This window comes from Ambystoma mexicanum, chromosome 2p, assembly GCF_040938575.1.
Source record: "Ambystoma mexicanum isolate Mex_15411 chromosome 2p, UKY_AmexF1_1, whole genome shotgun sequence".
Taxonomy (NCBI): Eukaryota; Metazoa; Chordata; class Amphibia; order Caudata; family Ambystomatidae; genus Ambystoma; species Ambystoma mexicanum.
This window is the reverse complement of record NC_090923.1, coordinates 957731106-957745487: the sequence shown is the minus strand read 5'-3', so window position 1 is coordinate 957745487 and position 14382 is coordinate 957731106. Positions and strand designations below refer to the sequence as shown.

The 14382-nt window shown below is 48.7% G+C and overlaps 1 protein-coding gene across 1 annotated transcript in view; it reads right to left on the bottom strand.

The window, feature by feature from the left end:
* The window catches only part of LOC138566962 (inositol-trisphosphate 3-kinase A-like), a 497863-nt gene that overhangs the window by 108228 nt on the left and 375253 nt on the right, over positions 1-14382 (bottom strand). The window contains exon 3 of the mRNA XM_069644745.1: positions 14069-14153. Coding sequence (XP_069500846.1) covers positions 14069-14153 — 85 coding nt within the window. The remainder of the gene's footprint in view (positions 1-14068; positions 14154-14382) is intronic.

Sequence of the window (14382 nt, the reverse complement as noted above, 5' to 3'; positions counted from 1 at the left end):
CCGTATCATTAGGAAGCCATCTTGTAGCTTTAGCCTATGAGTGACATTTGGTGAGAATGTTTACCAAGAGGCATTTTCAGGAGTCGTATTGGTGGTCAGCAATGGATAGTGAGGTGGGGCAGGTGGTCAAATATTGTGCACCATGTACTTAAGTGGCAAGAGGCAGATAATGCGGGTACAACCAGGTCATTCAATGTTAGTGCCGGATGACGTTTGGAGAAAGGTGGCCCTGGCTATCATCGATCTATTTGATACTCTTGAGGGGTGGGGAGCTGGATTCCTTCTAACGATGGTTAACTACACATCACGGTGAAGGGAGGTAACCCCTATTGAGCTGGTTACAACTGACAAGGCTATTGAATTCTTGTGTAAGGTTTATGACAAGGAAGGGGTGCCAGGCAGTTTTGTAACAGACATCAGGATGCAATTTATATCCTGGCAGATTGTTGCATTTTTGGGGGAGTGGTCAATAGAGCACATAATGACCCAGTGCCAAAGGGTTAATGGGTTGTGTAAGGCTGCAAAAGTACGAGTCTGACACAGTGGTGGCATATTTGTTGGCAAATACTTTTATTGAGGAATAGAAGTAAAGAAAAGAAAACCTATCGTGCCCTATTAGAGGGGTTGCCCTGTCTCAACAAAAATAAAAGAATTCTGTCAAGATGTCCCATAAAGTAAAATGTCCACCATCATGTGTCCAAACCTATTTCCGTCCCTTACAATCTAAAAGGAAAACTGGGTCTCTCCTTGGTTCAGAGTGATTACACCTTCCTTCCGGAAGATAGCTTAATGTTCACTTACGGATGAGGAAACAAAAAGAGTTCTTCTCCTTGTGTTAAATCAAAAGTTCTCAGTAAGTTCAAGATGGATACTCATCAAGTATGTAGAAAAGAAAGTCTCTTCAGTTCTATTTCCAGTGCAAGGGTGTGTGCCTCCATCCCCCCAACCTTCTCAGGCTTCTCGAATCTGGCAGAAAAAGGATTCCCCTGGCCTTTTTCAGGTTCATCGACATAGCAACAAGTCTGGTTCACTATCCTGCCAGACTTGTTGATGGAGATTAATTGTTCTTAATGGCCTGTTTCTTTTAACCATTGATCCTCAACACTTATGACTTCTTAACCAATGTTCACATACTAATGTGTGGGTTTCAGACTACTGTTTGTATGCTTCTATGTACTTTGCAGACTTGGTATGGGTCCCAGACCCTCAGTTACACATTTCTCAGGACCTCCCTGAGTTGATATGGGTCCTCAACCTTTGTATATGGCTCTCACAGGACTTCTCCCAACTTCGTATGCTTCTTGCGGCACTTCGTATGGCTCTTGCGGAACTTCCCCCAACTTCATATGGCTCTCACGGGACTTCCCCCATCTTCATATGGGTCCCAGACATGCATATATGGACTCCCCTTAATCGATATGGGTCCCTGACCCTTGTGTACGGCTCTCATGGGGTTTCCCTGACTTGGTATGGGTCTTAGACCCTTGTCTGTGGTTCTCTTCTTCCCCATGGGGCTTTCATAGGGCTTCCCCTGGCCCTCGCACCTTCCCGGTAACCTGCATACCTGGTTTCTCATTCTCTACAGGTTGCTGGCTTCCCTCGATGCCTGTGGACCTTGACGGGGTCTGTCCTCTCTGGTTCGGGTTTCGCGCTGCAGCGGCTTTGCAGTCGAAGCCCATTCGAGGTTCAGTGTGGTCTCGGTTTTCCACACAGACCAAAGTGTAACAACGCCAGGGACTTGGCATTTGGTGTTCAGCGAGCAGTCTCTTGCTTCTGGCCCTGCTCTACACCAGCCTCCTCCTGTCTCAGCATCCCAGACTCCAGACTTCTCACCTGCCTCGCTCTCACACTCTTCCAGGGCGAGTTAGACAAATTGGGTAGTCCTTCCTTGTTTATATTCACAGTGTTCGTACTGACTGGACCGTGTACATTGGTCCCAGGGTAGGCTCTTTCCTCCTCAGCAGTTCTTTTTCATCCCAGTATTTCCATGTACTCCATCTGGGTAGACCCCAGTCTCCCTCGTCTCAGTATGTCCTATGTGGATGGGGTCTTCTCTTATACACACATACATCAGAGTGTGGGGGACTACAGAGGATTGAGTAGTGTAGGATGATAAAGCGCACTTAGGTGGAAGGGTGTACATACCACATTCTCCCATGATTGTCATAATTAGTCCCACAGAGGGTTTGATATGATATAGGATATGATATGGCATTTATAACGTGCCTATACACAAGTGTTTCAAGGCGCGACGAGGCAAGGAAAGACAGACATCGATCCTACTAGGCCAGGTGGCATTGAGATCGCACATGTGCAGGGGCGGGGGGGAAGAAGAAAAAGTGCAAGGGGAAGGAAAGGGGGCAGTGTGGTACATAGGATAACAGCATAAATAAATAAAAATAAAAACAATATATAAGAAGTGCAGCTGGGTGATGGCAAGTGCCGGGGTAAGTGCAGACATCAAGTGTCAGGTGCTGGTAGGAGGCTGTAGGGATACAGAGAACAGCCCCCGGGTTCAGGGGGCAGTGTGATGTGCAACTGGCGGGGACGGGACCTGGGCCCGAGAACAGAGGGTATCCAGGTGACCAGTGCAGGATCAGTTTCAGCCAGGAGATCAGCCGGGGAGAGGAGAGAAAGCAGAAGCAAAGAGGAAGGTCTTGAGGTGCTTCCGGAACCGGAGATGGTTCTCCTCAAGTTTCAGTGCGGCCGGGAGGCTGTTCCAGAGGTAGGCCCCAGCTGAGGAAAGAGATCTACCACCAACTTGTTGATTGGAGAAGCGACTGACCCTGAGGGAGTTGGAGGCGGATGAGCAAGGGGCTCGAGAAGAAAGATATTTAGGAATAGAGGGGTGAAGGTATTGAGGCCCCTCCCCATGAGATCCTCCTGTTGAGTACCACCTCCAGGTGGACTATTGGGTAGCGTCCTCATCTCCGAGGCCTTATGGAAAGGAGTTTCCCCTATAGGAGCAGTGAGAATAGCCTGGTATTCGTCACAGTTGGTAGAGAGGGTTAATAGGTTTATCAAAGTTCATATTCAGTTGGAGTTGGCCAGTAAAATGGATTGGCGGAATGTTTTCACTTAAGTCATCAAGGCACACAGGTATACCCCCCTCCCCCTACACTTTTGTGGACTAAGTCGCTTGAGATGATGATAGGGAGGAAAGCAGAGTCCAAACAAAGGTCAATGTGGTTGGAGGGTGGCACGAATTCCCATGGAAGCCGTGGTGGAAAGGTCTAGGCAGAGGGAGAGAACAGATGTGTCTGAAACCAAGCATGGCACCAGGGCTGTGCAAGTGCAGGCAGGGGACGTCTCAATGCGAAGGCCCAGGATTGTTTATACTTTACTTTATTTTACTTTATTATATTTATATAGCGCAGCCATGGATCCTTAGGCATTAGGGTGCGTAACAAGATGGACAACAAGAAACAGAGAGGGGGGAATAAGAAGTAGGAGAGGTTAGAGTACAGAACTAGTCAGATAGGAGGGAGGGGACGTGTCCATTCATAAGGGTCTGCCTATATTTTTACCTCCTCGCAGGGTGGTAAAGGCTGGTGAACCTGGACGACGGAACTCTGTGGAGTACAAATCGCATCTCCGTATAGGATACACAGGGGGCATGGCAGACTGGGGGGAGATGTGAGCAGGAACATTAACTGTGCTGGTGTGAAGTTGCAGGTCATGGTGTAGTCCCAGATAGGGGCGACGGTTTGGTGCAGATGGAAGGGTGCTTGAGGCGGGCATATGTGAGGGTCCAGGGTTGAGTGACAGTACAAGTAGGACAAGTGTTGTCCACACCCCTCATCGCAACGCAGTAACTATCAGCGCATGGCAGGGTAAGTTTGGCCCGTGGCCGGGCCGAAATCATCCCTGAGGAGTGGGGGCTGGTTTCTGGCCATGCCTGGGCCAGTTTGGAAGAAAATAAAAAGAAAACAAATGTAAAAAAAAAGAAGAAATTCACTTTTTTTTCAACTTTTTTTTCCTAAAAGCCTTTCATCCTTCTTAGGTCGTTAAATGAGTACTAACACAGGTTGGGTGATATTGTATGCATATTTGTTCTATAAAAAAAGAGCTTAAGCGTAAGTGCTATACAATAACATATCATTTGGCCTTGGACGTCTGCTTGGATTCACAGTAGTTTAGTGTACTTAGGGACAATGTTATTTGATGCCACTTTCTGTTTTGTCAAGGGGTGAAAGGTCGTGTTTCATCGCTTCCTGGGATGTCATTTTGGGATCAACTTCCGTTGATGTCATCAGAGGTCAAGGGTCGTGAGGCGAGGGGTGGGCCACTTTGAGGGGAGGGGTGGGCCACTTTTTTTGGGTGACCGGGCCTATTTCTTGTCCCAGTCCGACCGTGGCGCATGGATGGAGCCGCATTGGATGCAGGGCTACGGCGCTCATCCAGTAACAGGGGGGCACCAAGGAAATGGAGTGACTGTGTGTGTTCGGTGCTGGGGTAGATGGTAATGGAAGGTGTGTTTTGCTAGTTGTACCGTTATTCATGACAATTTATGTACTTTTATTTAGAAGAAGGTATGTAGCCACATAAACGAAGTTCTTGGCATTGCTGGAAATGGGAAACACGTACTCTGAGAAGCCTCTCCTCCTCGAGGGGGCGGTGCTGGGTAAGGAGGCAGCAGGCTGACAGCCATGGCCCTAAGCCGACCCTTCATGGAACCAAAGCCTGGCAAATTTGAATAAAAGAGCCTAAGAATGCCCACCATTTGAAATGTGAACCATGTCTGATAGTGATTCAGTAAGGAACCTTTTTGATTGATTAATGGAAATTAAACTCGGTTCTTTTTATTGGTCACAATACTCACGCCACCAAAGAAATGTCTGCAAATTGAGAAACTATATACCAATTTGGACAGCTTCTGAACAATATCCGAGGCTTTGGCTGTTTCTGCATCCAGTCCCGAGTCTTCTGAAACAGGACTGCTCCTGCGCAGGAGCTCGGCTTGGGAACAGATCTGGAAGTTTCCTGGGCTGGACCCCGGCCCTCGGACACAGCACTTTGCCGGAGCTGCAACCCGGCCCACTTCCTACGCTGATTCTTGGAGATGACATGCCTGTGTAGTAATTTGCTTTAAGCTCCCGCCATTTTCATGCAATTATTTTAGCCCTCTAGGTTTTCCTTCTATGAAGAAAGAAGAGTTGCAGTTGTGGGCACCTTAACAAGGAGTCTACCTTAAAGGTATTGAAGTGTGTTAAATGTTCTGTGCATAGCATCCTTTTGTGAAGTCGTCGCCTTCTGGAACCGGACAGTAATGGGCAGCTTTTGAGGTCAGGGGGCGGCTAGTAGGGCGCCAGAAGGAGATTGGGGGTGTACTGGGCACCAGAAGGAATCCAGGGGGGCGGCTTCCCCGTCTGCCCCCTCCCTGGCTCTGCCACGATAACCAGAACCCTGTTACATGAGGAATTGCAATTGGGTGGGCTGTGTACAATCAAACATCTTACCTGCATCTTCTGTTGTTGACGTCCTGCCATTTTAAAATGCTTATGGGTGACACATTTAAACGTTTGCTGTTTTAGATCTCCAGCCTGGAGGGGAACAGACACATAGATGGGGCAGCACACCCACTTGTTGCTCGGGCAGGGCTTCCTGGACACAGACACGGACAGCCTGCAGATAATATAGCAAACGGGACCAAGCCAGTTTCTAGGGGCGACCAAACCGGGTGACAGCCTCGGGCACCGCTGGTGGGAGGGGCGCAGCAGAGGCAGGCTGTGACAAACTTACATCTCCCACCTGGGAGAGCTGTTTCAGCCTTGGCATTTTCACATAATTAGCCGGCAGCAGCAATACCCAGAGAGAGGCAGGAGACAAAAGCCTGGCTTGCCCACATCCATCTACCGCCCTCCTCCCCCTCCCACATGATGAAGCCAATGGCTTAATAAGTGACTCAGAGGTTTATTTTTACAGCAGGCTCCCATCCTTTAAACTAGCATCTCTTTGTTAACTAAACATCCTTGAACGGCCCCACAACCTTGGACAGTGTGATCATTGTTGCACAGCACTGGCCTTGGGGCTTATGGTTGAGTGAGGGGGCTATTTTATTTGCTAGCTTAATCAAAAAGGAGAGAGACTGCCTGAGTGAGTAGGCACGAGTCAGATAAGAAAAAGGCAAACACAGTAGGTGGCCAAGGGAATGCATAATATGAGGAGGGGAGGAATCATTTCTGGCTTGTAGCAGGTGACTAAGCTCATTTTCTTGTGTGTAGGATGTTTTAGGTCAGCGGTATTAAACTATTTTATGTCAAGCCCCCCTTGAATACAAATATTGTTGCCAGGCCCCCCCAGAAGCCATATCTGCAAACATTGTCTATTAAAAACAGTCACCATACCCCTTTTTTGAAGAGCCTTGCACCCCCTCTACAAATCCTTCGGGACCCGGGCTGTTTTGTCGATTCCTCAGGCGAGCGGTTTCGGCATGGTTATACGGGCGTACTGCCCACCACAGCATTGTCTTATTCATGCCACCACAGAGACTGGAGCTCCCGTCTCCTTGGCTTCTCCGTTCGTTTAGACGACCGAACCTTTATGGTCTTGCTCTTGCATCCAGAGTACTTTCGATAGTCGCATACTCTGCGGCTCTCTTCAGCTCCATCTCTCTCAGGTGTTCCCATGTGTGTGTGTACGCCTCTTTCAGATTCACCACTGCTCAGCGTACCCTCCTATATTTCTTCGTTCTGGTTCAATGGAGGTCTCTCTTAAAGAGACAGCTCCTCTTTCTGGTCCGTACCAACATGTATGATTCTTAAGTCAAGTCTCTGAGTTTTATACAGTTCTTCATATTGGGTGATCCCATATACGCCACCACAGGGGATGGCTTAGGGAGTTCCTCGCAGGAACGGGAGTCCTTGTCCCCACAGCGGGGAGTCTCTCCTGGTGATGTCCCACTAGCCCTGACCCCTAGGCTCACCTCCCTAGCTTCACAAGGGGAGGGCTCCCCCTTGGTGAGAAGGGACAAATTCCCTGGATTCGTCACACAACCTACTTCTCTTGTCTTTTCCCATTAGCGCTTGAAGTAGTTTCAAGACACACTTTGTAACCTAACCTTACTTAATATGGCTGGGAACTGCATCCGTTTTCACCACCGCCTAAATCTTTTCCTTTATTTCACACACATCTTGCATTGTTCTGCTGGAGCATTTGCAACGCCGTCTGGGTGCTGTGTTCGCCAACTGAAGAGAGCTACTGGCTCTTGCTATACTAAGTTGAAAGCAACATTGCTTTTGCGGCAGCATCCTCTAGCAGAGTGCCCTGACCTTCATTTAGGCAATGAACAAACATGAGATAATGAAAAAGAATTCCTGTTTCTAATATTATTGTATACATTCTCTACTGTATTTAAATTGCAATGGCTTAATTTAGGAGAGGGAATGGTGTGCAGGGTAGCAGTAGAGTGGCAACAAGGAGGGGGCGTACTCTGTTGATTCACCCTGGGTGCAATATTGTCTAGAAACTGCCCTGTGTGTACAATAAAACATCATACCTGCATCTTCTGTTGTCGGCGTCCTGTCATTTTTATATGCTTACTGGTCACCAGATTAAACGTTTGCTGTTTTAGATCTCTAGCCTTTAGGGGAACAGACATCTTGATAGGTCAGCACATCCACTTCCTGCTCAGGCAGGTCTTCCTGTCCACAGGTCGCAACGACTTGCAAGTAATGTAGCAACCGGGACAGTGCCGAGTAATGTAGCTACCGGGACAGTGCCGAGTAATGTAGCTACCGGGACAGTGCTGAGTAATGTAGCTACCGGGACAGTGCCGAGTAATGTAGCTACCGGGACAGTGCCGAGTAATGTAGCTACCGGGACAGTGCCGAGTAATGTAGTTACCGGGATAGTGCAGAATAATGTAGCAACCGGGAGAGTACAGAGTAATGTAGCAACCAGGAGAGTACCGAGTAATGTAGCAACCGAGTAATGCAGCAACTGGGACAGTGCCGAGTAATGTAGCAACCGGGACAGTGCCGAGTAATGTAGCAACCGGGACAGTGCCGAGTAATGTAGCAACCGGGACAGTGCCGAGTAATGTAGCAACCGGGACAGTGCCGAGTAATGTAGCAACCGGGACAGTGCCGAAAGGGGGACCCCGAGACATGGATCATTCGGGAAAGTGTCCCATCAGCAAAACTCCCAAATAAGCATCAGTGGGATGAGGAGGTGGGGCTGTTCTGTGCTCGGATAGACACATTATTGGATCTCGGAGCAGAAAATGCGCGGGAGGGATGGCGTGCCTATGAATGAGAGCATGAGTGTATCCACAGATCAGGGACATATTGAAATAACACGATTGACCATAAACACAGAGTATGCCAAAATGGTCTCTTGGGTCTTGAATAAAAGTTGTAATTATTTCCCACCTACTACAACTGTGTAAATCGCCCCCCCCACAAACATTTACACCTGTGACCTACAATTTGCAAACACAACTCTGCAACAGAAACCTCAACCCACACAGCGACAGGCGCTGCAAGAAAGGTGTGGGGTACTCAAGTAGAGGGCCGCACTTTTGCAATGATTGAATCAAAGTGTTTTGGGGTGCTGCACCAGGAGAATACGCCAGGCCATCCACACAGCAAGAGGAGATGTGGAAAGTGCGAGCCTCGTCATCCCTCTGAGGATGCCTCATCTGGGATACTGTGCCGGGCTCTAGATCACTCATTTGGGCATTATGTACACTGTAATGGCTAGATTTGGAGTTTTGTGCCCAGTTATTGGAGGCCAAAAACAGAGTCTTGCATCTTTTTATGAAGTCCACATTTGGAGAAAATGTGTCAATTTCTGGACGCCATATCTGGGCCTCTGGGTGCAGGTGTAGAGGCTTCGTCTGAAGCCCCGTCTCCAGCCTGGAGGCCACACGTGTCAACTTGTGACCATCTCTGCAGGCCACATCCCGAAACGTACAAAGACAGGGTGGAGACAGACGACCAAAATGAGTTAAACCCCAGGTCTGATGAGAGGAGGCTTGCATTGGGGAAGGCAAGGGGATATGGGACTGTCATCCATGGGCCCCGAACGAATAGACGGAGAGAGCAGCATACAGGAAGCAAGGGTCGCAGCGCTAGAGGAAAGGGGAGCCCACAACGAGCAATATTACTTTAAAGAATGAAAGGCAAGCCTTGAGTGGCCTGAGCGATACAGAGCGAGGCTATGGGGGTAGACGCTTCACCATAAACTCAAGAAGCATGGACAGCGCCAATAGTTTTGGCTTGTGTCTACCTAAACGTGTCCCTGTGTTAGGTGGGCAGGGAGAAGGCGCCCAATGTAAGGACTTGGTGGAGCATGGAGGGGCAATACTGGAGGGGCATTTGGAAGATACCAGGAGGAGGAGTGTGGGGGGCGCAGGCAAGGAGACAAAGGTGGATTCAGGTTACCCAGATTGGCCGCAAATGGCCGTGTGTTGCCATCTAAGATCTAGAGGCGGTCTCATACCTTGCTACAGGCATTATAGACTGCACCAAATAAGGCCATTTACTGTCATTGTGGACCTGTGTACCCAAGTACTCCCATTGCATAACAGATATTGTCAATGTATGACCAATTACTCACAATTTTCAGGCGCTCCAATTACAGGTCAGGCATTGCCATCATATGGTGCGGTACTGTATTATGCAGGGTATTCGAACCATATGTTAGGTGCTGCCATCACTGTGCCAAGAACTTCCAGCACACATGCGTGCACTTGCACACGCCCATGCACTCAGACCCACCTGCAATCACACACCCACAAACATCAAACAAGTTCATGCACCCCAAACCACTACACACGGGCCACTAGCGGGGGCTTCCAATGTGATACTATGTAAGACTGCGTCTTCCAGAAACGGGATGGATAAACCCATCTCCCCACAGCAAAAGATACTCCACAAAGCTGTGCGGCATGGTGTTTGCCAAGAAGCAGAAGGACACACACCAAAAAGTGTCCGTTCCTGTGTTGGAACCAGAAGATTTCACCAAGCAACGATACCGTGATTTTCTTCCCAAATGACCGCAAAGCACCGGCAAAACTAAAAAAAAAAAACAGGCCTCAAGCTGACATGGGAAAGAAAAGGCCAGGGACTATGGACTTGCACAGAAAGACTACGGGAGTTGATTTCCAGTATGTAAAGGGCACGAACACCCATGTGTCATCCATCTACTGCAGTGACCAGGAAAAACCTCAGGCAGTGCGAGTGGGGACAGTGTCACTGCCAGGGAAGATCGTGCCGGTCTCACCGGCTGTGGGATGGCCAGGCTCTGCATGGCTACAGGCTCCCAAGGGATGTGGGCGATGCTGCAAGGCTTGTGGTTTAGTATGAGCACCAACACCCATATATTGTAATTGTAATTTGTTATTTATAATGCGCTTAATACCCAGAGTTTTCTAAGTGCGGACTCGGGGATCGAACCTGTGTCGCTCTGCGTCGAAGGCAAGCCCGTTGCCCCTGAGCTACCCTGCAGATGTAGAAGAGTGCTTTAGAACCCCAGAGATATCACTGGGGATCACAGGGCAGTACAGCAGATCCGATGGTTCTGTATATTTTGCTAAAGCTGGAAAAGGAGGATAAGGGACGGTGCGCGTGCGCCCCCTACATGGCGAGATTTCTGGCTAAGAAATGTGGTTTTACAATGCTGAGGTTCAGGCTACACCTTGTGTCCACTCAAGAGAACTGTGCCTTGTGGGAAAGGGAGAATAGCGAAAATGGGTTGCGTCGGTGTGGTCACTATACTGAGGAAATGTCAACACGTTACCCTTCGGTGCCCGCACTTGACTGCACTTCGCATTGAGTGTTTTGGGAGCTGTTTGATTGACTCGGGCCTTTCCTCCTGGAATTGTTTATGGTCTCATTTGCCAGATTTAACCTCCTGCAAGCTCCGCAAAGCACTTGATCAGTTTTCAGGAAGATTGACTGTAACTGGAGTTTAAACCGTATTTTGAACAGTTTAGTACCCAATAAGATTATCACTGAATGAAAAGGTATTCTTAAACTATTGAATAGTCTATTAAAACTATTGAATGTTTAATTGTTTTTTATGGGTGATTGACTTGTTCATATGTTTCTGTGGATTTGTATGTATTTTATTATATTGTGGAAAGGTATTTTAATGCGTGTGCAAGGTTCCTTTTTGTAAACTAAACGTACAATAAATAAATAAGTGACGGTGGCAGAAGGACCCGATTTCTTCTTGCTTCCAAGTTTACATCTAGCTAAACACAGGCACACATTTTAACAAACTTTTACAAGGTGCGAGGGTGTGGCTTTGTGTTCATTAAACCAAATTGATAAAGTCAGGCTGAATGTGGCATTGTAATAAGTGGCATGATAGGATAGTTTATTTATGTTGTTTTCATTAGGAGTTATTTCGTTATGAGTTTCGTTATGCTGCGTTTGAACTCTGGTGATTACACACATCGCCTCGTCGCAGACCCCCAGTGGCTGAGACTGCATCCGGGAAACGACAGCACACAGAGGTTTGTGGATGTTCGGTCATCCATCTCCAGTCTGACTGGCACTGCCTCAGAGGCGTAGCCAGGATTGTCTAACAAGTGGGTCCTGAAGCTAATGTAGTTGGGCCCGCTGCAGTCATATTAACATCTGTAAATTCCCAGACAGTGCTGCTGAGTGGATATTTATAGATTTTGGGTGGGCCCTGCCCTGTCTACGCCACTGCACTGCCTCCCTGCTGAGCCCATTCTAGGAAGGACCTGAAGACCCTACTCTTCAAAGACATCTTTCTAATTGCTCCACCGAACCGGAATTCTCAGAGCTCCCACATCCGTCCCAACCCCTCTGCTACCACTGCACCCTTGCTTGTACGACGCTAGGTGCACCTCCGAGGTAGAGTGCTCCGTTGCTTTCCAGCTATAAATCCAATGCATACAATCCACGCATGCACCGGCGGGTGAGTTTGCTGGTTGGTGGTGGCTGCACACACATGGGAAGTGGGGGAGGTGGGGTAGGAACCAGGTGACGTGCACACACACCAGAGAGTGATCACACACTCTAAGGCTTCGAAGATCCGCACTCCTGCACCTGTGACTGATCCTCTACTAAGAATGTGTGTACGCAGTGTCCAATGGCAGTATGGAAACATACGTAACCAGACAGTGATTCTGCACATTGGCTTGGACACACCATTGGCATTTGTGCACTATACAAACACCTGAAACATGCAACAAAAGGCCTGCCCTGCTGTAACTTGGACAGCACACAATCTTGAGACAAACACACACCTCTACAAGTCTGCATCTCGGAAACGGCTGAACACTGGCGCTTAGGTGGGTCTCATACCGAACCATGAGGCTAAGTCTGGACACTGGGGGCGGAGCGTGGGCAGCTAGAGGTTTGTTGGGGGTCACATCTATGCACCTGGGAAGTGGTTCCACATAAAGGTGTGGAGGGTCTGCTCAGACACCCAGCAACGGGGGACTCAGACTTCTCGAGATGGGTGCATACAAGGGCTTCTGAGACGTGGGTCGCACATACAATAAAGGCTGAGCCGGCCCTCTGGAGTCAGCTGCACCCAGAGATGTGTGGTTAGTGTTAGGTGCTTTCACCGTAGCCTGTCTTGCACCGTTGAGTGGTGTGAGAAGCTCGCTCTGAGAATATGGGTGAGTAAGCTGGCACTAGAGTGATGTTAGAAGACCACCCTGTGGAAAACGCAGGAGCTTTCACTGGTGGGCAACGTGAGAAGCTTGCACAGTCTGAGAAGCTGCCAATGGGGGCAATCAGGATCTGTATTCACTGGAAGGAAATGTGAGGTGCTGGCAATGGTGGGCAGTGGAAAGGCTGGTCCCAGTGAGCCCAAGAAGATACTGGCACTGGTTAGTAGTGTAAAGAGCTCTCACTGGTCAGTATTGTGAGGCTCGGGTACTGGAGCACAGCGGGACATGCTGCCACTGTTGGCTCCTGTAAAATGCTGGAACTAGCAGAGTGCCTGTAGTGGCAGCCATTGAGAAGTCAACACTAGCTGGCGGTGCGAGGAGATGGAATTGGGGGCAGCAAAAGACGCACTCTCTGGTGCAAAGTATGAAGAGCGGGCATTAGTGGGCAGAGTGAGATGGGTGAATAGCTTGAACTGGTGGGCAACAAGTCAAGCTCCCAATGGCATTAGGAACTTGAACCGCTCCTTTTGGCAGTGCGTAGGGTTGAAGGAGTGACCACATTTCTGGGGTACGAGGGAATGCCTGGGGCTATTGGTACTGTCGCAACCCACCCCAGCTCAACCCAAACCGATGCGAGGGCTGCAGCCATCTGGTCGCCAAGAACGTGAATATCATTATAGTTATTTTAAAAAGCAACTGGTTATGCTGGTTCTACGCTTCAATTGAGTAGCAGTTGATTTGAGCGTTATGCAACTTGTAAATACGACTTGTAAAAACACATTTTCATCAGTGCTTCACAAACCCGTCTCTAACTCAACCCAACTCATGGGTAAAATGATGGCCAGGTCAAGGCTAGGTCTCTAATACATACCAGGACCTAAAAGGATCGGTCATTGGTCAGGTAGGATCTCAAAGACTGAGGAGGATCCCCTCGCAGTAGCCCAAAGGATTTGCAAGAGGATGCAGGACCTGGCTGGATTGCTTCCCTCAAATCATTACATCGAAAAGTACTTTTGGGGGCTAAAAGACTTCCAGATATGCACCCTGCATTGGAAAGTTCACAGCCTAGTCTACATGATGTACTCACCCCAAAATGCAGATCACAATTTCAAAAATGGTAAACATTTCAATGGCATCTCGTGGCTTTTGTTCTTAAAGTTTTTTTTCAGATGGATATTAAGAAACTGTATCTATTTCAGGATGATCTCTTATCAAAGAGCTTTCTATTTATCCGGAAAGACGCACTGATATTCAGAGCTTCTTGGGCTCCAAAATCAAGCCAGAGGCCAAATGAGACTTTATTGGTCATGGCTGTGCAACAATAAACCAACTATTCCAACTAGTTCACTCCATCACGGTTCCATGACTGTCCCCTGGCAATGCCCCCAACAAGGCTAAACGGACATGACAAGGGCCCCCAAACCTTTAGCCACAGGCTGAGTGGAGGTACAGTGGCCCGTTGATTCTCACCTTCATGGCCGGCGAGCTGCACCCAGGAGTTCTGCCTTCGCAGGGCCCAATGGAACATGGTGGAGAAGGTCTTCCATGACTTGGTCTGGGGAAAAGAAGACAGGATGGTTATTTCTCAGACTGCAGGATGCAGTTCAGCATTTTAAAGAACCAGGAAGAAAACATCCTCAGGGACCATCTGAACAGTGCATTGAAAGGGGGAGAAGACAGACCCCAAAAACTTCGAACCACTGTGGGGAAGCAACACGCATGCATGTGCGGGAACACACGAGGGACACCCGTGTATGCCCGAGGGCCGGCCAGCACAAGCTTTG